Source organism: Brachyhypopomus gauderio, chromosome 20, assembly GCF_052324685.1.
Source record: "Brachyhypopomus gauderio isolate BG-103 chromosome 20, BGAUD_0.2, whole genome shotgun sequence".
NCBI lineage: Eukaryota > Metazoa > Chordata > Actinopteri > Gymnotiformes > Hypopomidae > Brachyhypopomus > Brachyhypopomus gauderio.
This window is the reverse complement of record NC_135230.1, coordinates 2,314,001-2,337,021: the sequence shown is the minus strand read 5'-3', so window position 1 is coordinate 2,337,021 and position 23,021 is coordinate 2,314,001. Positions and strand designations below refer to the sequence as shown.

At 47.1% G+C, this 23,021-nt stretch overlaps 2 protein-coding genes across 2 annotated transcripts in view; both read right to left on the bottom strand.

Annotated features, from left to right (window-relative positions):
- LOC143484285 (uncharacterized) overlaps positions 1 to 1,715 on the bottom strand; it is a 37,323-nt gene extending 35,608 nt beyond the window's left edge. The window contains exon 1 of the mRNA XM_076982936.1: positions 173 to 1,715. Coding sequence (XP_076839051.1) covers positions 173 to 1,691 — 1,519 coding nt within the window. The 5' untranslated portion in view covers positions 1,692 to 1,715. The remainder of the gene's footprint in view (positions 1 to 172) is intronic.
- Positions 1,692 to 22,946, bottom strand: LOC143484598 (uncharacterized; the record flags this gene model as incomplete). Its single annotated transcript, XM_076983409.1, has 9 exons — positions 22,268 to 22,946; positions 21,102 to 21,874; positions 18,792 to 19,406; positions 16,838 to 17,432; positions 13,342 to 13,918; positions 7,031 to 8,280; positions 4,277 to 4,780; positions 3,386 to 3,973; positions 1,692 to 3,118 (listed from the first exon to the last, which is right to left on the bottom strand). Coding segments are annotated over exons 1-9 (7,008 nt in total), but the record flags the coding sequence as incomplete, so codon positions are not given.
- Between the last annotated feature and the right edge of the window lie 75 nt (positions 22,947 to 23,021).

Sequence of the window (23,021 nt, the reverse complement as noted above, 5' to 3'; positions counted from 1 at the left end):
TGCAGTGTGGGTAATGACTGTTGTATTGAGAATGGTCATATGAATTGTAATGGTAGTGGGGATCTTGGTACTGGTTTCTATATTTGTATAAGTTTTCATTGTGGTTGGAATGTCAGTAGAAGGTAAAGTATTGCTAGTGGTAGTTATGGTGTAGCGAAGCTGATGACAATACCTGTAGAACCATTAGTGGTGAGGGGCACAGTGGAGAAAGAAGCAGGCGTGATGATATTTGTAGAACTGACTTTTGTGCTTGTCAATGTTTTGAGGGTTTCAGTTGATGTAGTAATAGTTGTTGTGATAGGGATACTAACTGTTGTGCTTCGGCTTGAAGTCGTATGAATTGTAGCAATAGCAGGGTTTGTGGCACTGGTTTCTATATTAGCAGTTTTGTTTGTGGTGGGAATAGTAGTAGAAGGTGAAGTTGTGCTAGTGAAATTTATGGTTGGTGCAATGGTGCTGCTGGCAGTAGAAATGGTCCCACTGGTGGAGATGAGTTCAGAAGAGGAAGAAGCAGGTGTGATGAAGTTGGAAGTTGTCGATGACCTGGCACTCATGCTGGACATTGTTTTGATGGTGTCTGTGGTTGAAGCAGTATTTGCTCTGATAAGAGTACTAAGTGTTGTGCTTGGAACAGAAGTTGAATGAATTGTAGTGTGTGCAGAGTTGGTGGCACTGGTTTCAATATTAGCAGACATTTTCTTTGTGGTGGTAAATGTAGTAGAAGATAAAATGTGGCTAGCGGTAGTTATGATGGGCGTAATGGTGCTACTGACAGTAGATGTCCCACTGGTTATGATGGGCACCAAGGAGGAAGATACAGGTGTGTTGATGGTTGTATCTGTGGGTGATCTGGCACTGGTGCTTGACAATGTGTTGATGGTCTCAGTGGATGTACCAGTAGATGTTGTGATAGGGTTACTACGTTTTGTGCTTGGGCTGGCAGTAGTATGAGTTGTAGTATTAGCAGAGTTGTGGGCACTGGTTTCAGAGTTAGCAGAAGTTTTCTTTGTGGTGGCAACCGTAGTAGAAGATAAAATGGTGCTAGGAGTACTTATGGGCGTAATAGTGCTGCTGAAAGTAGATGTAGTCAAACTGGTGGTGATTGTCTTGGTGGAAGAAGAAGCAGGCATGTTGATGGTTGTAGCTGTGGGTGAACTGGCACTTGTGCTTGTAAATGTGTTGATGGTTTCAGTGGATGTACCAATAGTTGTTGTGATAGGGATACTAAGTGTAGTGCTTGGGCTGGCAGTCATATGTGTTGTAGTTGTTGCCAGACAGGGGGCACTTGTTTCAATATTACCAGACGTTTTCTTTCTGGTGGGAACTGTAGTAGAAGATAAGGTGGTACTGGTACTGCTGACAGTTGATGTTGTCCCACTGGTGGTGATGTGCACAGTTAAGAAAGAAGCAAGTGTGTTGATGTTTGTAGTTGTGGGTGAACTGACACTATTGCTTGTCAATGTTTTGTCTGTCATAGTAGAAGTAGCAATAGTTGTAATAGGGTTACTTAGTGTGCTTGGACTGGCAGTCGTATGAGTTGAAGTGTTAACAGAGTTGGTGGCACTGGTTTCAATATTAGCAGAAGTTTTCTTTGTGGTGGGAAATGTAGTAGAAGATAAAAAGGTTATAGTGGTAGTTTTGATGGGCATAATGATGCTGCTGATTTTAGATGTGGTCCTATTGATCATCATGGGCAAAGTGGAGGCAGAAGCAGGCATGTTGGTCTTTGTAGCTGTAGGTGAATTGGCAGTGGTGCTTGTCATTGTTTTGATGGTCTCATTCGATTTAGCAAAAGCTGTTGTGATAAAGGTATTAAGTGTTGTGCTTGGGCTGGCAGTCATAAGAGTTGTCGTTGCAGAGCTTGTAGCACTGGTTTCAATGTTAGCAGATGTTTTCTTTGTAGTGGGAACCAAAGTAGAAGATAAAGTGGTGCTAGTGGTACTAATGATGGGTGTAGTGGTGCTGCCGTCAAATGATGTGATCCCACTGGTGGTGATGGGTACGGTGGAAGAATGAGCATGCGTGTTGATGGTTGTGGTATTATCAGTAGAGAATATTAATGAAGTGGAAGTGATAGGAGTAGTGCTGGAAGTGGCAGTAGATGAAGAGGTTGTTGATGGCATAGTGGTATTGGTAGCAGTAGTGCTTGGAGTGGTAGTAGCTGTAGAGGTTGTTGATGGAGTGATGGTAATATTAGTAGTGCTGGGAGTGGTAGTAGCTGTAGAGGTTATTGATGGAGTGGTGAAAGTGATAGGAGTAGTGCTGGAAGTCATAGCAGCTAAAGAGTTTGTTGATGGGGTAGTGGTAATGGTAAGAATGAGGCTTTGTGAGGTAGTAGCCATAGAGGTTGTTGATGGGGTGGTGGTAGTGATCGGAGTAGTGTTTGTACTAGTTGTAGCAGTAGAAGTTGTTGATGGGGTGGTGGTAGTGATCGGAGTAGTGTTTGTACTAGTTGTAGCAGTAGAAGTTGTTGATGGGGAGGTGGTAGTGGTAGGAGTAGTGCTGGTAGTGGTAGTTGCTTCAGAGGTTGTTGATGGGGTTGTGTTAATGGAAGGAGTAGTGCTGGAAGTGGTAGTAGCTGAAGAGGTTGTTGATGGGAAGGTGGTAGTGATCGAAGGAGGGCTTGGAGTGGTTGTAGCAGTAGAAGATGTTGATGGGGAGGTGGTAGTTGTAGGAGTAGTGCTTGTAGTGAAAGTTGTTTCAGAGGTTGTTGATGGGGTGGTGGTAGTTGTTGCCGTAGTGCTGGAAGTGGTAGTAGCAGCAGAGGTTGTTGATGGGGTTGTGTTAATGGAAGGAGTAGTGCTGGAAGTAGTAGTAGCAGTAGAGGTTGTTGATGGGGAGGTGGTAATGATAGGAGTAGTGCTGGAGGTAGAAGTAGATGTCGATGTTGTTGATGAGGTTGTGGTAATACTAGGAGTAGTGCTTGGAGTGGTAGTAGCTGTAGAGGTTGTTGATGGGGTGGTGGAAGTGATTGGAGTAGTGCTTGGTGTGGTAGTAGCTGTAGAGGTTGTTGATGGGGTGGTGGAAGTGATTGGAGTAGTGCTTGGTGTGGTAGTAGCAGTAGAGTTTGATGATGAGGTGTTGGTAGTGATACGACTAGTGTTGGAAGTGGCAGAAGCTATAGAGGTTGTTGGGGTGGTGGCAGTATTGCTGGTAGTGGTAGTCGCAGAAGATGATGTCAAAGGTGTTTTGATTTTGTTGGAAATGGGAGGGGCAGTAGATGATAATGAGGTAGTAGTAGAGGTAGGAATAGTGCTGGAAGTGGTAGTAGCAATAGAGCTTGTTGATGGGGTGTTGGTAATAGAAGGAGTAGTGCTGGAAGTGGTAGTAGCTGAAGAGGTTGTTGATGGGGTGGTGGTTGTGATCGGAGTAGTGCTTGTAGGACTTGTAGCAGTAGAGGTTGTTGATGGGGAGGTGGTAATGATAGGAGTAGTGCTGGAGGTAGTAGTAGATGTCGATGTTGTTGATGAGGTTGTGGTAATACTAGGAGTAGTGCTTCGAGTGGTAGTAGAAGTAAAGTTTGTTGATGGGGTGGTGGTAATGGAAGGAGTAGTGCTTGGCGTGGTACTAGCTGTAGAGCTTGTTGATGGGCTGGTGGTAGTGATAGGAGTAGTGATTGGCGTGGTAGTAGCAGTAGAGGTTGTTGATGGGAAAGTGGTAGTTGTAGGAGTAGTGCTGGTAGTGTTAGTTGCTTCAGAGGTTGTTGATGGGGTGGTGGTAGTTGTTGCCATTGTGCTGGGAGTGGTAGTAGCAGCAGAGGTTGTTGATGGGGTTGTGTTAATGGAAGGAGTAGTGCTGGAATTGGTAGTAGCAGTAGAGGTTGTTGATGGGGTGGTGGTTGTGATTGGAGTAGTGCTTGTAGGACTTGTAGCAGTAGAGGTTGTTGATGGGGAGGTGGTAATGATAGGAGTAGTGCTGGAGGTAGTAGTAGATGTCGATGTTGTTGATGAGGTTGTGGTAATACTAGGAGTAGTGCTTTGAGTAGTAGTAGAAGTAGAGTTTGTTGATGGGGTGGTGGTAATGGAAGGAGTAGTGCTTGGCGTGGTACTAGCTGTAGAGCTTGTTGATGGGCTGGTGGTAGTGATAGGAGTAGTGATTGGCGTGGTAGTAGCAGTAGAGGTTGTTGATGGGAAAGTGGTAGTTGTAGGAGTAGTGCTGGTAGTGGTAGTTGCTTCAGAGGTTTTTGATGGGGTGGTGGTAGTGATCGGAGAAGTCCTTGTAGTGGTTGTAGCAGTAGAAGTTGTTGATGGAGTGGTGGGAGTGGTAGGAGTAGTGCTTGGTGTGGTAGTAGTAGTAGAGGTTGTTGATGGGGTGGTGGTAGTGATCGAAGGAGTGCTTGCAGTGGTTGTAGCAGTAGTAGATGTTGATGGGGAGGTGGTAGTTGTAATAGTGCTGGTAGTGTTAGTTGCTTCAGAGGTTGTTGATGGGGTGGTGGTAGTTGTTGCCATAGTGCTGGGAGTGGTAGTAGAAGCAGAGGTTGTTGATGGGGTTGTGTTAATGAAAGGAGTAGTGCTGGAAGTGGTAGTAGCTGAAGAGGTTGTTGATGGGGTGGTGGGAGTGGTAGGAGAAGTGCTTGGTGTGGTAGTTGCTTCAGAGGTTGTTGATGGGGTGGTGGTAGTTGTTGCCGTAGTGCTGGAAGTGGTAGTAGCAGCAGAGGTTGTTGATGGGGTTGTGTTAATGGAAGGAGTAGTGCTGGAATTTTTAGTAGCAGTAGAGGTTGTTGATGGGGTGGTGGTTGTGATCGGAGTAGTGCTTGTAGGACTTGTAGCAGTAGAGGTTGTTGATGGGGAGGTGGTAATGATAGGAGTAGTGCTGGAGGTAGTAGTAGATGTCGATGTTGTTGATGAGGTTGTGGTAATACTAGGAGTAGTGCTTTGAGTAGTAGTAGAAGTAGAGTTTGTTGATGGGGTGGTGGTAATGGAAGGAGTAGTGCTTGGCGTGGTACTAGCTGTAGAGCTTGTTGATGGGCTGGTGGTAGTGATAGGAGTAGTGATTGGCGTGGTAGTAGCAGTAGAGGTTGTTGATGGGAAAGTGGTAGTTGTAGGAGTAGTGCTGGTAGTGGTAGTTGCTTCATAGGTTTTTGATGGGGTGGTGGTAGTGATCGGAGAAGTGCTTGTAGTGGTTGTAGCAGTAGAAGTTGTTGATGGAGTGGTGGGAGTGGTAGGAGTAGTGCTTGGTGTGGTAGTAGTAGTAGAGGTTGTTGATGGGGTGGTGGTAGTGATCGAAGGAGTGCTTGGAGTGGTTGTAGCAGTAGAAGATGTTGATGGGGAGGTGGTAGTTGTAATAGTGCTGGTAGTGTTAGTTGCTTCAGAGGTTGTTGATGGGGTGGTGGTAGTTGTTGCCATAGTGCTGGGAGTGGTAGTTGAAGCAGAGGTTGTTGATGGGGTTGTGTTAATGAAAGGAGTAGTGCTGGTAGTGTTAGTTGCTTCAGAGGTTGTTGATGGGGTGGTGGTAGTTGTTGCCGTAGTGCTGGAAGTGGTAGTAGCAGCAGAGGTTGTTGATGGGGTTGTGTTAATGGAAGGAGTAGTGCTGGAATTGGTAGTAGCAGTAGAGGTTGTTGATGGGGTGGTGGTTGTGATCGGAGTAGTGCTTGTAGGACTTGTAGCAGTAGAGGTTGTTGATGGGGAGGTGGTAATGATAGGAGTAGTGCTGGAGGTAGTAGTAGATGTCGATGTTGTTGATGAGGTTGTGGTAATACTAGGAGTAGTGCTTGGAGTGGTAGTAGAAATAGAGGTTGTTGATGGGGTGGTGGTAATGGAAGGAGTAGTGCTTGGCATGGTACTAGCTGTAGAGCTTGTTGATGGGCTAGTGGTACTGATAGGAGTAGTGATTGGCATGGTAGTAGCAGTAGAGGTTGTTGATGGGAAGGTGGTAGTTGTAGTAATAGTGCTGGTAGTGTTAGTTGCTTCAGAGGTTGTTGATGGGGTGGTGGTAGTTGTTGCCATTGTGCTGGGAGTGGTAGTAGCAGCAGAGGTTGTTGATGGGGTTGTGTTAATGGAAGGAGTAGTGCTGGAAGTGGTAGTAGCTGAAGAGGTTGTTGATGGGGTGGTGGGAGTGGTAGGAGAAGTGCTTGGTGTGGTAGTTGCTTCAGAGGTTGTTGATGGGGTGGTGGTAGTTGTTGCCGTAGTGCTGGAAGTGGTAGTAGCAGCAGAGGTTGTTGATGGGGTTGTGTTAATGGAAGGAGTAGTGCTGAAATTGGTAGTAGCAGTAGAGGTTGTTGATGGGGAGGTGGTAATGATAGGAGTAGTGCTGGAGGTAGTAGTAGATGTCGATGTTGTTGATGAGGTTGTGGTAATACTAGGAGTAGTGCTTCGAGTAGTAGTAGAAGTAAAGTTTGTTGATGGGGTGGTGGTAATGGAAGGAGTAGTGCTTGGCGTGGTACTAGCTGTAGAGCTTGTTGATGGGCTGGTGGTAGTGATAGGAGTAGTGATTGGCGTGGTAGTAGCAGTAGAGGTTGTTGATGGGAAAGTGGTAGTTGTAGGAGTAGTGCTGGTAGTGTTAGTTGCTTCAGAGGTTGTTGATGGGGTGGTGGTAGTTGTTGCCATTGTGCTGGGAGTGGTAGTAGCAGCAGAGGTTGTTGATGGGGTTGTGTTAATGGAAGGAGTAGTGCTGGAATTGGTAGTAGCAGTAGAGGTTGTTGATGGGGTGGTGGTTGTGATTGGAGTAGTGCTTGTAGGACTTGTAGCAGTAGAGGTTGTTGATGGGGAGGTGGTAATGATAGGAGTAGTGCTGGAGGTAGTAGTAGATGTCGATGTTGTTGATGAGGTTGTGGTAATACTAGGAGTAGTGCTTTGAGTAGTAGTAGAAGTAGAGTTTGTTGATGGGGTGGTGGTAATGGAAGGAGTAGTGCTTGGCGTGGTACTAGCTGTAGAGCTTGTTGATGGGCTGGTGGTAGTGATAGGAGTAGTGATTGGCGTGGTAGTAGCAGTAGAGGTTGTTGATGGGAAAGTGGTAGTTGTAGGAGTAGTGCTGGTAGTGGTAGTTGCTTCAGAGGTTTTTGATGGGGTGGTGGTAGTGATCGGAGAAGTGCTTGTAGTGGTTGTAGCAGTAGAAGTTGTTGATGGAGTGGTGGGAATGGTAGGAGTAGTGCTTGGTGTGGTAGTAGTAGTAGAGGTTGATGGGGTGGTGGTAGTGATCGAAGGAGTGCTTGGAGTGGTTGTAGCAGTAGAAGATGTTGATGGGGAGGTGGTAGTTGTAATAGTGCTGGTAGTGTTAGTTGCTTCAGAGGTTGTTGATGGGGTTGTGTTAATGGAAGGAGTAGTGCTGGAAGTGGTAGTAGCTGAAGAGGTTGTTGATGGGGTGTTGGGAGTGGTAGGAGTAGTACTTGGTGTGGTAGTAGCAGTAGAGGTTGTTGATGGGAAGGTGGTAGTTGTAGTAATAGTGCTGGTAGTGTTAGTTGCTTCAGAGGTTGTTGATGGGGTGGTGGTAGTTGTTGCCGTAGTGCTGGAAGTGGTAGTAGCAGCAGAGGTTGTTGATGGGGTTGTGTTAATGGAAGGAGTAGTGCTGAAATTGGTAGTAGCAGTAGAGGTTGTTGATGGGGAGGTGGTAATGATAGGAGTAGTGCTGGAGGTAGTAGTAGATGTCGATGTTGTTGATGAGGTTGTGGTAATACTAGGAGTAGTGCTTTGAGTAGTAGTAGAAGTAGAGTTTGTTGATGGGGTGGTGGTAATGGAAGGAGTAGTGCTTGGCGTGGTACTAGCTGTAGAGCTTGTTGATGGGCTGGTGGTAGTGATAGGAGTAGTGATTGGCGTGGTAGTAGCAGTAGAGGTTGTTGATGGGAAAGTGGTAGTTGTAGGAGTAGTGCTGGTAGTGGTAGTTGCTTCATAGGTTTTTGATGGGGTGGTGGTAGTGATCGGAGAAGTGCTTGTAGTGGTTGTAGCAGTAGAAGTTGTTGATGGAGTGGTGGGAGTGGTAGGAGTAGTGCTTGGTGTGGTAGTAGTAGTAGAGGTTGTTGATGGGGTGGTGGTAGTGATCGAAGGAGTGCTTGGAGTGGTTGTAGCAGTAGAAGATGTTGATGGGGAGGTGGTAGTTGTAATAGTGCTGGTAGTGTTAGTTGCTTCAGAGGTTGTTGATGGGGTGGTGGTAGTTGTTGCCATAGTGCTGGGAGTGGTAGTTGAAGCAGAGGTTGTTGATGGGGTTGTGTTAATGAAAGGAGTAGTGCTGGTAGTGTTAGTTGCTTCAGAGGTTGTTGATGGGGTGGTGGTAGTTGTTGCCGTAGTGCTGGAAGTGGTAGTAGCAGCAGAGGTTGTTGATGGGGTTGTGTTAATGGAAGGAGTAGTGCTGGAATTGGTAGTAGCAGTAGAGGTTGTTGATGGGGTGGTGGTTGTGATCGGAGTAGTGCTTGTAGGACTTGTAGCAGTAGAGGTTGTTGATGGGGAGGTGGTAATGATAGGAGTAGTGCTGGAGGTAGTAGTAGATGTCGATGTTGTTGATGAGGTTGTGGTAATACTAGGAGTAGTGCTTGGAGTGGTAGTAGAAATAGAGGTTGTTGATGGGGTGGTGGTAATGGAAGGAGTAGTGCTTGGCATGGTACTAGCTGTAGAGCTTGTTGATGGGCTAGTGGTACTGATAGGAGTAGTGATTGGCATGGTAGTAGCAGTAGAGGTTGTTGATGGGAAGGTGGTAGTTGTAGTAATAGTGCTGGTAGTGTTAGTTGCTTCAGAGGTTGTTGATGGGGTGGTGGTAGTTGTTGCCATTGTGCTGGGAGTGGTAGTAGCAGCAGAGGTTGTTGATGGGGTTGTGTTAATGGAAGGAGTAGTGCTGGAAGTGGTAGTAGCTGAAGAGGTTGTTGATGGGGTGGTGGGAGTGGTAGGAGAAGTGCTTGGTGTGGTAGTTGCTTCAGAGGTTGTTGATGGGGTGGTGGTAGTTGTTGCCGTAGTGCTGGAAGTGGTAGTAGCAGCAGAGGTTGTTGATGGGGTTGTGTTAATGGAAGGAGTAGTGCTGAAATTGGTAGTAGCAGTAGAGGTTGTTGATGGGGAGGTGGTAATGATAGGAGTAGTGCTGGAGGTAGTAGTAGATGTCGATGTTGTTGATGAGGTTGTGGTAATACTAGGAGTAGTGCTTCGAGTAGTAGTAGAAGTAAAGTTTGTTGATGGGGTGGTGGTAATGGAAGGAGTAGTGCTTGGCGTGGTACTAGCTGTAGAGCTTGTTGATGGGCTGGTGGTAGTGATAGGAGTAGTGATTGGCGTGGTAGTAGCAGTAGAGGTTGTTGATGGGAAAGTGGTAGTTGTAGGAGTAGTGCTGGTAGTGTTAGTTGCTTCAGAGGTTGTTGATGGGGTGGTGGTAGTTGTTGCCATTGTGCTGGGAGTGGTAGTAGCAGCAGAGGTTGTTGATGGGGTTGTGTTAATGGAAGGAGTAGTGCTGGAATTGGTAGTAGCAGTAGAGGTTGTTGATGGGGTGGTGGTTGTGATTGGAGTAGTGCTTGTAGGACTTGTAGCAGTAGAGGTTGTTGATGGGGAGGTGGTAATGATAGGAGTAGTGCTGGAGGTAGTAGTAGATGTCGATGTTGTTGATGAGGTTGTGGTAATACTAGGAGTAGTGCTTTGAGTAGTAGTAGAAGTAGAGTTTGTTGATGGGGTGGTGGTAATGGAAGGAGTAGTGCTTGGCGTGGTACTAGCTGTAGAGCTTGTTGATGGGCTGGTGGTAGTGATAGGAGTAGTGATTGGCGTGGTAGTAGCAGTAGAGGTTGTTGATGGGAAAGTGGTAGTTGTAGGAGTAGTGCTGGTAGTGGTAGTTGCTTCAGAGGTTTTTGATGGGGTGGTGGTAGTGATCGGAGAAGTGCTTGTAGTGGTTGTAGCAGTAGAAGTTGTTGATGGAGTGGTGGGAATGGTAGGAGTAGTGCTTGGTGTGGTAGTAGTAGTAGAGGTTGATGGGGTGGTGGTAGTGATCGAAGGAGTGCTTGGAGTGGTTGTAGCAGTAGAAGATGTTGATGGGGAGGTGGTAGTTGTAATAGTGCTGGTAGTGTTAGTTGCTTCAGAGGTTGTTGATGGGGTTGTGTTAATGGAAGGAGTAGTGCTGGAAGTGGTAGTAGCTGAAGAGGTTGTTGATGGGGTGTTGGGAGTGGTAGGAGTAGTGCTTGGTGTGGTAGTAGCAGTAGAGGTTGTTGATGGGAAGGTGGTAGTTGTAGTAATAGTGCTGGTAGTGTTAGTTGCTTCAGAGGTTGTTGATGGGGTGGTGGTAGTTGTTGCCATTGTGCTGGGAGTGGTAGTAGCAGCAGAGGTTGTTGATGGGGTTGTGTTAATGGAAGGAGTAGTGCTGGAATTGGTAGTAGCAGTAGAGGTTGTTGATGGGGTGGTGGTTGTGATCGGAGTAGTGCTTGTAGGACTTGTAGCAGTAGAGGTTGTTGATGGGGAGGTGGTAATGATAGGAGTAGTGCTGGAGGTAGTAGTAGATGTCGATGTTGTTGATGAGGTTGTGGTAATACTAGGAGTAGTGCTTGGAGTGGTAGTAGAAATAGAGGTTGTTGATGGGGTGGTGGTAATGGAAGGAGTAGTGCTTGGCATGGTACTAGCTGTAGAGCTTGTTGATGGGCTAGTGGTAGTGATAGGAGTAGTGATTGGCATGGTAGTAGCAGTAGAGGTTGTTGATGGGAAGGTGGTAGTTGTAGTAATAGTGCTGGTAGTGTTAGTTGCTTCAGAGGTTGTTGATGGGGTGGTGGTAGTTGTTGCCATTGTGCTGGGAGTGGTAGTAGCAGCAGAGGTTGTTGATGGGGTTGTGTTAATGGAAGGAGTAGTGCTGGAAGTGGTAGTAGCTGAAGAGGTTGTTGATGGGGTGGTGGGAGTGGTAGGAGAAGTGCTTGGTGTGGTAGTTGCTTCAGAGGTTGTTGATGGGGTGGTGGTAGTTGTTGCCGTAGTGCTGGAAGTGGTAGTAGCAGCAGAGGTTGTTGATGGGGTTGCGTTAATGGAAGGAGTAGTGCTGAAATTGGTAGTAGCAGTAGAGGTTGTTGATGGGGAGGTGGTAATGATAGGAGTAGTGCTGGAGGTAGTAGTAGATGTCGATGTTGTTGATGAGGTTGTGGTAATACTAGGAGTAGTGCTTCGAGTAGTAGTAGAAGTAAAGTTTGTTGATGGGGTGGTGGTAATGGAAGGAGTAGTGCTTGGCATGGTACTAGCTGTAGAGCTTGTTGATGGGCTGGTGGTAGTGATAGGAGTAGTGATTGGCGTGGTAGTAGCAGTAGAGGTTGTTGATGGGAAAGTGGTAGTTGTAGGAGTAGTGCTGGTAGTGTTAGTTGCTTCAGAGGTTGTTGATGGGGTGGTGGTAGTTGTTGCCATTGTGCTGGGAGTGGTAGTAGCAGCAGAGGTTGTTGATGGGGTTGTGTTAATGGAAGGAGTAGTGCTGGAATTGGTAGTAGCAGTAGAGGTTGTTGATGGGGTGGTGGTTGTGATTGGAGTAGTGCTTGTAGGACTTGTAGCAGTAGAGGTTGTTGATGGGGAGGTGGTAATGATAGGAGTAGTGCTGGAGGTAGTAGTAGATGTCGATGTTGTTGATGAGGTTGTGGTAATACTAGGAGTAGTGCTTTGAGTAGTAGTAGAAGTAGAGTTTGTTGATGGGGTGGTGGTAATGGAAGGAGTAGTGCTTGGCGTGGTACTAGCTGTAGAGCTTGTTGATGGGCTGGTGGTAGTGATAGGAGTAGTGATTGGCGTGGTAGTAGCAGTAGAGGTTGTTGATGGGAAAGTGGTAGTTGTAGGAGTAGTGCTGGTAGTGGTAGTTGCTTCAGAGGTTTTTGATGGGGTGGTGGTAGTGATCGGAGAAGTGCTTGTAGTGGTTGTAGCAGTAGAAGTTGTTGATGGAGTGGTGGGAATGGTAGGAGTAGTGCTTGGTGTGGTAGTAGTAGTAGAGGTTGATGGGGTGGTGGTAGTGATCGAAGGAGTGCTTGGAGTGGTTGTAGCAGTAGAAGATGTTGATGGGGAGGTGGTAGTTGTAATAGTGCTGGTAGTGTTAGTTGCTTCAGAGGTTGTTGATGGGGTTGTGTTAATGGAAGGAGTAGTGCTGGAAGTGGTAGTAGCTGAAGAGGTTGTTGATGGGGTGTTGGGAGTGGTAGGAGTAGTGCTTGGTGTGGTAGTAGCAGTAGAGGTTGTTGATGGGAAGGTGGTAGTTGTAGTAATAGTGCTGGTAGTGTTAGTTGCTTCAGAGGTTGTTGATGGGGTGGTGGTAGTTGTTGCCATTGTGCTGGGAGTGGTAGTAGCAGCAGAGGTTGTTGATGGGGTTGTGTTAATGGAAGGAGTAGTGCTGGAATTGGTAGTAGCAGTAGAGGTTGTTGATGGGGTGGTGGTTGTGATCGGAGTAGTGCTTGTAGGACTTGTAGCAGTAGAGGTTGTTGATGGGGAGGTGGTAATGATAGGAGTAGTGCTGGAGGTAGTAGTAGATGTCGATGTTGTTGATGAGGTTGTGGTAATACTAGGAGTAGTGCTTGGAGTGGTAGTAGAAATAGAGGTTGTTGATGGGGTGGTGGTAATGGAAGGAGTAGTGCTTGGCATGGTACTAGCTGTAGAGCTTGTTGATGGGCTAGTGGTAGTGATAGGAGTAGTGATTGGCATGGTAGTAGCAGTAGAGGTTGTTGATGGGAAGGTGGTAGTTGTAGTAATAGTGCTGGTAGTGTTAGTTGCTTCAGAGGTTGTTGATGGGGTGGTGGTAGTTGTTGCCATTGTGCTGGGAGTGGTAGTAGCAGCAGAGGTTGTTGATGGGGTTGTGTTAATGGAAGGAGTAGTGCTGGAAGTGGTAGTAGCTGAAGAGGTTGTTGATGGGGTGGTGGGAGTGGTAGGAGAAGTGCTTGGTGTGGTAGTTGCTTCAGAGGTTGTTGATGGGGTGGTGGTAGTTGTTGCCGTAGTGCTGGAAGTGGTAGTAGCAGCAGAGGTTGTTGATGGGGTTGCGTTAATGGAAGGAGTAGTGCTGAAATTGGTAGTAGCAGTAGAGGTTGTTGATGGGGAGGTGGTAATGATAGGAGTAGTGCTGGAGGTAGTAGTAGATGTCGATGTTGTTGATGAGGTTGTGGTAATACTAGGAGTAGTGCTTCGAGTAGTAGTAGAAGTAAAGTTTGTTGATGGGGTGGTGGTAATGGAAGGAGTAGTGCTTGGCATGGTACTAGCTGTAGAGCTTGTTGATGGGCTGGTGGTAGTGATAGGAGTAGTGATTGGCGTGGTAGTAGCAGTAGAGGTTGTTGATGGGAAAGTGGTAGTTGTAGGAGTAGTGCTGGTAGTGTTAGTTGCTTCAGAGGTTGTTGATGGGGTGGTGGTAGTTGTTGCCATTGTGCTGGGAGTGGTAGTAGCAGCAGAGGTTGTTGATGGGGTTGTGTTAATGGAAGGAGTAGTGCTGGAATTGGTAGTAGCAGTAGAGGTTGTTGATGGGGTGGTGGTTGTGATTGGAGTAGTGCTTGTAGGACTTGTAGCAGTAGAGGTTGTTGATGGGGAGGTGGTAATGATAGGAGTAGTGCTGGAGGTAGTAGTAGATGTCGATGTTGTTGATGAGGTTGTGGTAATACTAGGAGTAGTGCTTTGAGTAGTAGTAGAAGTAGAGTTTGTTGATGGGGTGGTGGTAATGGAAGGAGTAGTGCTTGGCGTGGTACTAGCTGTAGAGCTTGTTGATGGGCTGGTGGTAGTGATAGGAGTAGTGATTGGCGTGGTAGTAGCAGTAGAGGTTGTTGATGGGAAAGTGGTAGTTGTAGGAGTAGTGCTGGTAGTGGTAGTTGCTTCAGAGGTTTTTGATGGGGTGGTGGTAGTGATCGGAGAAGTGCTTGTAGTGGTTGTAGCAGTAGAAGTTGTTGATGGAGTGGTGGGAATGGTAGGAGTAGTGCTTGGTGTGGTAGTAGTAGTAGAGGTTGATGGGGTGGTGGTAGTGATCGAAGGAGTGCTTGGAGTGGTTGTAGCAGTAGAAGATGTTGATGGGGAGGTGGTAGTTGTAATAGTGCTGGTAGTGTTAGTTGCTTCAGAGGTTGTTGATGGGGTTGTGTTAATGGAAGGAGTAGTGCTGGAAGTGGTAGTAGCTGAAGAGGTTGTTGATGGGGTGTTGGGAGTGGTAGGAGTAGTGCTTGGTGTGGTAGTAGCAGTAGAGGTTGTTGATGGGAAGGTGGTAGTTGTAGTAATAGTGCTGGTAGTGTTAGTTGCTTCAGAGGTTGTTGATGGGGTGGTGGTAGTTGTTGCCATTGTGCTGGGAGTGGTAGTAGCAGCAGAGGTTGTTGATGGGGTTGTGTTAATGGAAGGAGTAGTGCTGGAATTGGTAGTAGCAGTAGAGGTTGTTGATGGGGTGGTGGTTGTGATCGGAGTAGTGCTTGTAGGACTTGTAGCAGTAGAGGTTGTTGATGGGGAGGTGGTAATGATAGGAGTAGTGCTGGAGGTAGTAGTAGATGTCGATGTTGTTGATGAGGTTGTGGTAATACTAGGAGTAGTGCTTGGAGTGGTAGTAGAAATAGAGGTTGTTGATGGGGTGGTGGTAATGGAAGGAGTAGTGCTTGGCATGGTACTAGCTGTAGAGCTTGTTGATGGGCTAGTGGTAGTGATAGGAGTAGTGATTGGCATGGTAGTAGCAGTAGAGGTTGTTGATGGGAAGGTGGTAGTTGTAGTAATAGTGCTGGTAGTGTTAGTTGCTTCAGAGGTTGTTGATGGGGTGGTGGTAGTTGTTGCCATTGTGCTGGGAGTGGTAGTAGCAGCAGAGGTTGTTGATGGGGTTGTGTTAATGGAAGGAGTAGTGCTGGAAGTGGTAGTAGCTGAAGAGGTTGTTGATGGGGTGGTGGGAGTGGTAGGAGAAGTGCTTGGTGTGGTAGTTGCTTCAGAGGTTGTTGATGGGGTGGTGGTAGTTGTTGCCGTAGTGCTGGAAGTGGTAGTAGCAGCAGAGGTTGTTGATGGGGTTGCGTTAATGGAAGGAGTAGTGCTGAAATTGGTAGTAGCAGTAGAGGTTGTTGATGGGGAGGTGGTAATGATAGGAGTAGTGCTGGAGGTAGTAGTAGATGTCGATGTTGTTGATGAGGTTGTGGTAATACTAGGAGTAGTGCTTCGAGTAGTAGTAGAAGTAAAGTTTGTTGATGGGGTGGTGGTAATGGAAGGAGTAGTGCTTGGCATGGTACTAGCTGTAGAGCTTGTTGATGGGCTGGTGGTAGTGATAGGAGTAGTGATTGGCGTGGTAGTAGCAGTAGAGGTTGTTGATGGGAAAGTGGTAGTTGTAGGAGTAGTGCTGGTAGTGTTAGTTGCTTCAGAGGTTGTTGATGGGGTGGTGGTAGTTGTTGCCATTGTGCTGGGAGTGGTAGTAGCAGCAGAGGTTGTTGATGGGGTTGTGTTAATGGAAGGAGTAGTGCTGGAATTGGTAGTAGCAGTAGAGGTTGTTGATGGGGTGGTGGTTGTGATTGGAGTAGTGCTTGTAGGACTTGTAGCAGTAGAGGTTGTTGATGGGGAGGTGGTAATGATAGGAGTAGTGCTGGAGGTAGTAGTAGATGTCGATGTTGTTGATGAGGTTGTGGTAATACTAGGAGTAGTGCTTTGAGTAGTAGTAGAAGTAGAGTTTGTTGATGGGGTGGTGGTAATGGAAGGAGTAGTGCTTGGCGTGGTACTAGCTGTAGAGCTTGTTGATGGGCTGGTGGTAGTGATAGGAGTAGTGATTGGCGTGGTAGTAGCAGTAGAGGTTGTTGATGGGAAAGTGGTAGTTGTAGGAGTAGTGCTGGTAGTGGTAGTTGCTTCAGAGGTTTTTGATGGGGTGGTGGTAGTGATCGGAGAAGTGCTTGTAGTGGTTGTAGCAGTAGAAGTTGTTGATGGAGTGGTGGGAATGGTAGGAGTAGTGCTTGGTGTGGTAGTAGTAGTAGAGGTTGATGGGGTGGTGGTAGTGATCGAAGGAGTGCTTGGAGTGGTTGTAGCAGTAGAAGATGTTGATGGGGAGGTGGTAGTTGTAATAGTGCTGGTAGTGTTAGTTGCTTCAGAGGTTGTTGATGGGGTTGTGTTAATGGAAGGAGTAGTGCTGGAAGTGGTAGTAGCTGAAGAGGTTGTTGATGGGGTGTTGGGAGTGGTAGGAGTAGTGCTTGGTGTGGTAGTAGCAGTAGAGGTTGTTGATGGGAAGGTGGTAGTTGTAGTAATAGTGCTGGTAGTGTTAGTTGCTTCAGAGGTTGTTGATGGGGTGGTGGTAGTTGTTGCCATTGTGCTGGGAGTGGTAGTAGCAGCAGAGGTTGTTGATGGGGTTGTGTTAATGGAAGGAGTAGTGCTGGAATTGGTAGTAGCAGTAGAGGTTGTTGATGGGGTGGTGGTTGTGATCGGAGTAGTGCTTGTAGGACTTGTAGCAGTAGAGGTTGTTGATGGGGAGGTGGTAATGATAGGAGTAGTGCTGGAGGTAGTAGTAGATGTCGATGTTGTTGATGAGGTTGTGGTAATACTAGGAGTAGTGCTTGGAGTGGTAGTAGAAATAGAGGTTGTTGATGGGGTGGTGGTAATGGAAGGAGTAGTGCTTGGCATGGTACTAGCTGTAGAGCTTGTTGATGGGCTAGTGGTAGTGATAGGAGTAGTGATTGGCATGGTAGTAGCAGTAGAGGTTGTTGATGGGAAGGTGGTAGTTGTAGTAATAGTGCTGGTAGTGTTAGTTGCTTCAGAGGTTGTTGATGGGGTGGTGGTAGTTGTTGCCATTGTGCTGGGAGTGGTAGTAGCAGCAGAGGTTGTTGATGGGGTTGTGTTAATGGAAGGAGTAGTGCTGGAAGTGGTAGTAGCTGAAGAGGTTGTTGATGGGGTGGTGGGAGTGGTAGGAGAAGTGCTTGGTGTGGTAGTTGCTTCAGAGGTTGTTGATGGGGTGGTGGTAGTTGTTGCCGTAGTGCTGGAAGTGGTAGTAGCAGCAGAGGTTGTTGATGGGGTTGCGTTAATGGAAGGAGTAGTGCTGAAATTGGTAGTAGCAGTAGAGGTTGTTGATGGGGAGGTGGTAATGATAGGAGTAGTGCTGGAGGTAGTAGTAGATGTCGATGTTGTTGATGAGGTTGTGGTAATACTAGGAGTAGTGCTTCGAGTAGTAGTAGAAGTAAAGTTTGTTGATGGGGTGGTGGTAATGGAAGGAGTAGTGCTTGGCATGGTACTAGCTGTAGAGCTTGTTGATGGGCTGGTGGTAGTGATAGGAGTAGTGATTGGCGTGGTAGTAGCAGTAGAGGTTGTTGATGGGAAAGTGGTAGTTGTAGGAGTAGTGCTGGTAGTGTTAGTTGCTTCAGAGGTTGTTGATGGGGTGGTGGTAGTTGTTGCCATTGTGCTGGGAGTGGTAGTAGCAGCAGAGGTTGTTGATGGGGTTGTGTTAATGGAAGGAGTAGTGCTGGAATTGGTAGTAGCAGTAGAGGTTGTTGATGGGGTGGTGGTTGTGATTGGAGTAGTGCTTGTAGGACTTGTAGCAGTAGAGGTTGTTGATGGGGAGGTGGTAATGATAGGAGTAGTGCTGGAGGTAGTAGTAGATGTCGATGTTGTTGATGAGGTTGTGGTAATACTAGGAGTAGTGCTTTGAGTAGTAGTAGAAGTAGAGTTTGTTGATGGGGTGGTGGTAATGGAAGGAGTAGTGCTTGGCGTGGTACTAGCTGTAGAGCTTGTTGATGGGCTGGTGGTAGTGATAGGAGTAGTGATTGGCGTGGTAGTAGCAGTAGAGGTTGTTGATGGGAAAGTGGTAGTTGTAGGAGTAGTGCTGGTAGTGGTAGTTGCTTCAGAGGTTTTTGATGGGGTGGTGGTAGTGATCGGAGAAGTGCTTGTAGTGGTTGTAGCAGTAGAAGTTGTTGATGGAGTGGTGGGAATGGTAGGAGTAGTGCTTGGTGTGGTAGTAGTAGTAGAGGTTGATGGGGTGGTGGTAGTGATCGAAGGAGTGCTTGGAGTGGTTGTAGCAGTAGAAGATGTTGATGGGGAGGTGGTAGTTGTAATAGTGCTGGTAGTGTTAGTTGCTTCAGAGGTTGTTGATGGGGTTGTGTTAATGGAAGGAGTAGTGCTGGAAGTGGTAGTAGCTGAAGAGGTTGTTGATGGGGTGTTGGGAGTGGTAGGAGTAGTGCTTGGTGTGGTAGTAGCAGTAGAGGTTGTTGATGGGAAGGTGGTAGTTGTAGTAATAGTGCTGGTAGTGTTAGTTGCTTCAGAGGTTGTTGATGGGGTGGTGGTAGTTGTTGCCATTGTGCTGGGAGTGGTAGTAGCAGCAGAGGTTGTTGATGGGGTTGTGTTAATGGAAGGAGTAGTGCTGGAATTGGTAGTAGCAGTAGAGGTTGTTGATGGGGTGGTGGTTGTGATCGGAGTAGTGCTTGTAGGACTTGTAGCAGTAGAGGTTGTTGATGGGGAGGTGGTAATGATAGGAGTAGTGCTGGAGGTAGTAGTAGATGTCGATGTTGTTGATGAGGTTGTGGTAATACTAGGAGTAGTGCTTGGAGTGGTAGTAGAAATAGAGGTTGTTGATGGGGTGGTGGTAATGGAAGGAGTAGTGCTTGGCATGGTACTAGCTGTAGAGCTTGTTGATGGGCTAGTGGTAGTGATAGGAGTAGTGATTGGCATGGTAGTAGCAGTAGAGGTTGTTGATGGGAAGGTGGTAGTTGTAGTAATAGTGCTGGTAGTGTTAGTTGCTTCAGAGGTTGTTGATGGGGTGGTGGTAGTTGTTGCCATTGTGCTGGGAGTGGTAGTAGCAGCAGAGGTTGTTGATGGGGTTGTGTTAATGGAAGGAGTAGTGCTGGAAGTGGTAGTAGCTGAAGAGGTTGTTGATGGGGTGGTGGGAGTGGTAGGAGAAGTGCTTGGTGTGGTAGTTGCTTCAGAGGTTGTTGATGGGGTGGTGGTAGTTGTTGCCGTAGTGCTGGAAGTGGTAGTAGCAGCAGAGGTTGTTGATGGGGTTGCGTTAATGGAAGGAGTAGTGCTGAAATTGGTAGTAGCAGTAGAGGTTGTTGATGGGGAGGTGGTAATGATAGGAGTAGTGCTGGAGGTAGTAGTAGATGTCGATGTTGTTGATGAGGTTGTGGTAATACTAGGAGTAGTGCTTCGAGTAGTAGTAGAAGTAAAGTTTGTTGATGGGGTGGTGGTAATGGAAGGAGTAGTGCTTGGCATGGTACTAGCTGTAGAGCTTGTTGATGGGCTGGTGGTAGTGATAGGAGTAGTGATTGGCGTGGTAGTAGCAGTAGAGGTTGTTGATGGGAAAGTGGTAGTTGTAGGAGTAGTGCTGGTAGTGTTAGTTGCTTCAGAGGTTGTTGATGGGGTGGTGGTAGTTGTTGCCATTGTGCTGGGAGTGGTAGTAGCAGCAGAGGTTGTTGATGGGGTTGTGTTAATGGAAGGAGTAGTGCTGGAATTGGTAGTAGCAGTAGAGGTTGTTGATGGGGTGGTGGTTGTGATTGGAGTAGTGCTTGTAGGACTTGTAGCAGTAGAGGTTGTTGATGGGGAGGTGGTAATGATAGGAGTAGTGCTGGAGGTAGTAGTAGATGTCGATGTTGTTGATGAGGTTGTGGTAATACTAGGAGTAGTGCTTTGAGTAGTAGTAGAAGTAGAGTTTGTTGATGGGGTGGTGGTAATGGAAGGAGTAGTGCTTGGCGTGGTACTAGCTGTAGAGCTTGTTGATGGGCTGGTGGTAGTGATAGGAGTAGTGATTGGCGTGGTAGTAGCAGTAGAGGTTGTTGATGGGAAAGTGGTAGTTGTAGGAGTAGTGCTGGTAGTGGTAGTTGCTTCAGAGGTTTTTGATGGGGTGGTGGTAGTGATCGGAGAAGTGCTTGTAGTGGTTGTAGCAGTAGAAGTTGTTGATGGAGTGGTGGGAATGGTAGGAGTAGTGCTTGGTGTGGTAGTAGTAGTAGAGGTTGATGGGGTGGTGGTAGTGATCGAAGGAGTGCTTGGAGTGGTTGTAGCAGTAGAAGATGTTGATGGGGAGGTGGTAGTTGTAATAGTGCTGGTAGTGTTAGTTGCTTCAGAGGTTGTTGATGGGGTTGTGTTAATGGAAGGAGTAGTGCTGGAAGTGGTAGTAGCTGAAGAGGTTGTTGATGGGGTGTTGGGAGTGGTAGGAGTAGTGCTTGGTGTGGTAGTAGCAGTAGAGGTTGTTGATGGGAAGGTGGTAGTTGTAGTAATAGTGCTGGTAGTGTTAGTTGCTTCAGAGGTTGTTGATGGGGTGGTGGTAGTTGTTGCCATTGTGCTGGGAGTGGTAGTAGCAGCAGAGGTTGTTGATGGGGTTGTGTTAATGGAAGGAGTAGTGCTGGAATTGGTAGTAGCAGTAGAGGTTGTTGATGGGGTGGTGGTTGTGATCGGAGTAGTGCTTGTAGGACTTGTAGCAGTAGAGGTTGTTGATGGGGAGGTGGTAATGATAGGAGTAGTGCTGGAGGTAGTAGTAGATGTCGATGTTGTTGATGAGGTTGTGGTAATACTAGGAGTAGTGCTTGGAGTGGTAGTAGAAATAGAGGTTGTTGATGGGGTGGTGGTAATGGAAGGAGTAGTGCTTGGCATGGTACTAGCTGTAGAGCTTGTTGATGGGCTAGTGGTAGTGATAGGAGTAGTGATTGGCATGGTAGTAGCAGTAGAGGTTGTTGATGGGAAGGTGGTAGTTGTAGTAATAGTGCTGGTAGTGTTAGTTGCTTCAGAGGTTGTTGATGGGGTGGTGGTAGTTGTTGCCATTGTGCTGGGAGTGGTAGTAGCAGCAGAGGTTGTTGATGGGGTTGTGTTAATGGAAGGAGTAGTGCTGGAAGTGGTAGTAGCTGAAGAGGTTGTTGATGGGGTGGTGGGAGTGGTAGGAGAAGTGCTTGGTGTGGTAGTTGCTTCAGAGGTTGTTGATGGGGTGGTGGTAGTTGTTGCCGTAGTGCTGGAAGTGGTAGTAGCAGCAGAGGTTGTTGATGGGGTTGCGTTAATGGAAGGAGTAGTGCTGAAATTGGTAGTAGCAGTAGAGGTTGTTGATGGGGAGGTGGTAATGATAGGAGTAGTGCTGGAGGTAGTAGTAGATGTCGATGTTGTTGATGAGGTTGTGGTAATACTAGGAGTAGTGCTTCGAGTAGTAGTAGAAGTAAAGTTTGTTGATGGGGTGGTGGTAATGGAAGGAGTAGTGCTTGGCATGGTACTAGCTGTAGAGCTTGTTGATGGGCTGGTGGTAGTGATAGGAGTAGTGATTGGCGTGGTAGTAGCAGTAGAGGTTGTTGATGGGAAAGTGGTAGTTGTAGGAGTAGTGCTGGTAGTGTTAGTTGCTTCAGAGGTTGTTGATGGGGTGGTGGTAGTTGTTGCCATTGTGCTGGGAGTGGTAGTAGCAGCAGAGGTTGTTGATGGGGTTGTGTTAATGGAAGGAGTAGTGCTGGAATTGGTAGTAGCAGTAGAGGTTGTTGATGGGGTGGTGGTTGTGATTGGAGTAGTGCTTGTAGGACTTGTAGCAGTAGAGGTTGTTGATGGGGAGGTGGTAATGATAGGAGTAGTGCTGGAGGTAGTAGTAGATGTCGATGTTGTTGATGAGGTTGTGGTAATACTAGGAGTAGTGCTTTGAGTAGTAGTAGAAGTAGAGTTTGTTGATGGGGTGGTGGTAATGGAAGGAGTAGTGCTTGGCGTGGTACTAGCTGTAGAGCTTGTTGATGGGCTGGTGGTAGTGATAGGAGTAGTGATTGGCGTGGTAGTAGCAGTAGAGGTTGTTGATGGGAAAGTGGTAGTTGTAGGAGTAGTGCTGGTAGTGGTAGTTGCTTCAGAGGTTTTTGATGGGGTGGTGGTAGTGATCGGAGAAGTGCTTGTAGTGGTTGTAGCAGTAGAAGTTGTTGATGGAGTGGTGGGAATGGTAGGAGTAGTGCTTGGTGTGGTAGTAGTAGTAGAGGTTGATGGGGTGGTGGTAGTGATCGAAGGAGTGCTTGGAGTGGTTGTAGCAGTAGAAGATGTTGATGGGGAGGTGGTAGTTGTAATAGTGCTGGTAGTGTTAGTTGCTTCAGAGGTTGTTGATGGGGTTGTGTTAATGGAAGGAGTAGTGCTGGAAGTGGTAGTAGCTGAAGAGGTTGTTGATGGGGTGTTGGGAGTGGTAGGAGTAGTGCTTGGTGTGGTAGTAGCAGTAGAGGTTGTTGATGGGAAGGTGGTAGTTGTAGTAATAGTGCTGGTAGTGTTAGTTGCTTCAGAGGTTGTTGATGGGGTGGTGGTAGTTGTTGCCATTGTGCTGGGAGTGGTAGTAGCAGCAGAGGTTGTTGATGGGGTTGTGTTAATGGAAGGAGTAGTGCTGGAATTGGTAGTAGCAGTAGAGGTTGTTGATGGGGTGGTGGTTGTGATCGGAGTAGTGCTTGTAGGACTTGTAGCAGTAGAGGTTGTTGATGGGGAGGTGGTAATGATAGGAGTAGTGCTGGAGGTAGTAGTAGATGTCGATGTTGTTGATGAGGTTGTGGTAATACTAGGAGTAGTGCTTGGAGTGGTAGTAGAAATAGAGGTTGTTGATGGGGTGGTGGTAATGGAAGGAGTAGTGCTTGGCATGGTACTAGCTGTAGAGCTTGTTGATGGGCTAGTGGTAGTGATAGGAGTAGTGATTGGCATGGTAGTAGCAGTAGAGGTTGTTGATGGGAAGGTGGTAGTTGTAGTAATAGTGCTGGTAGTGTTAGTTGCTTCAGAGGTTGTTGATGGGGTGGTGGTAGTTGTTGCCATTGTGCTGGGAGTGGTAGTAGCAGCAGAGGTTGTTGATGGGGTTGTGTTAATGGAAGGAGTAGTGCTGGAAGTGGTAGTAGCTGAAGAGGTTGTTGATGGGGTGGTGGGAGTGGTAGGAGAAGTGCTTGGTGTGGTAGTTGCTTCAGAGGTTGTTGATGGGGTGGTGGTAGTTGTTGCCGTAGTGCTGGAAGTGGTAGTAGCAGCAGAGGTTGTTGATGGGGTTGCGTTAATGGAAGGAGTAGTGCTGAAATTGGTAGTAGCAGTAGAGGTTGTTGATGGGGAGGTGGTAATGATAGGAGTAGTGCTGGAGGTAGTAGTAGATGTCGATGTTGTTGATGAGGTTGTGGTAATACTAGGAGTAGTGCTTCGAGTAGTAGTAGAAGTAAAGTTTGTTGATGGGGTGGTGGTAATGGAAGGAGTAGTGCTTGGCATGGTACTAGCTGTAGAGCTTGTTGATGGGCTGGTGGTAGTGATAGGAGTAGTGATTGGCGTGGTAGTAGCAGTAGA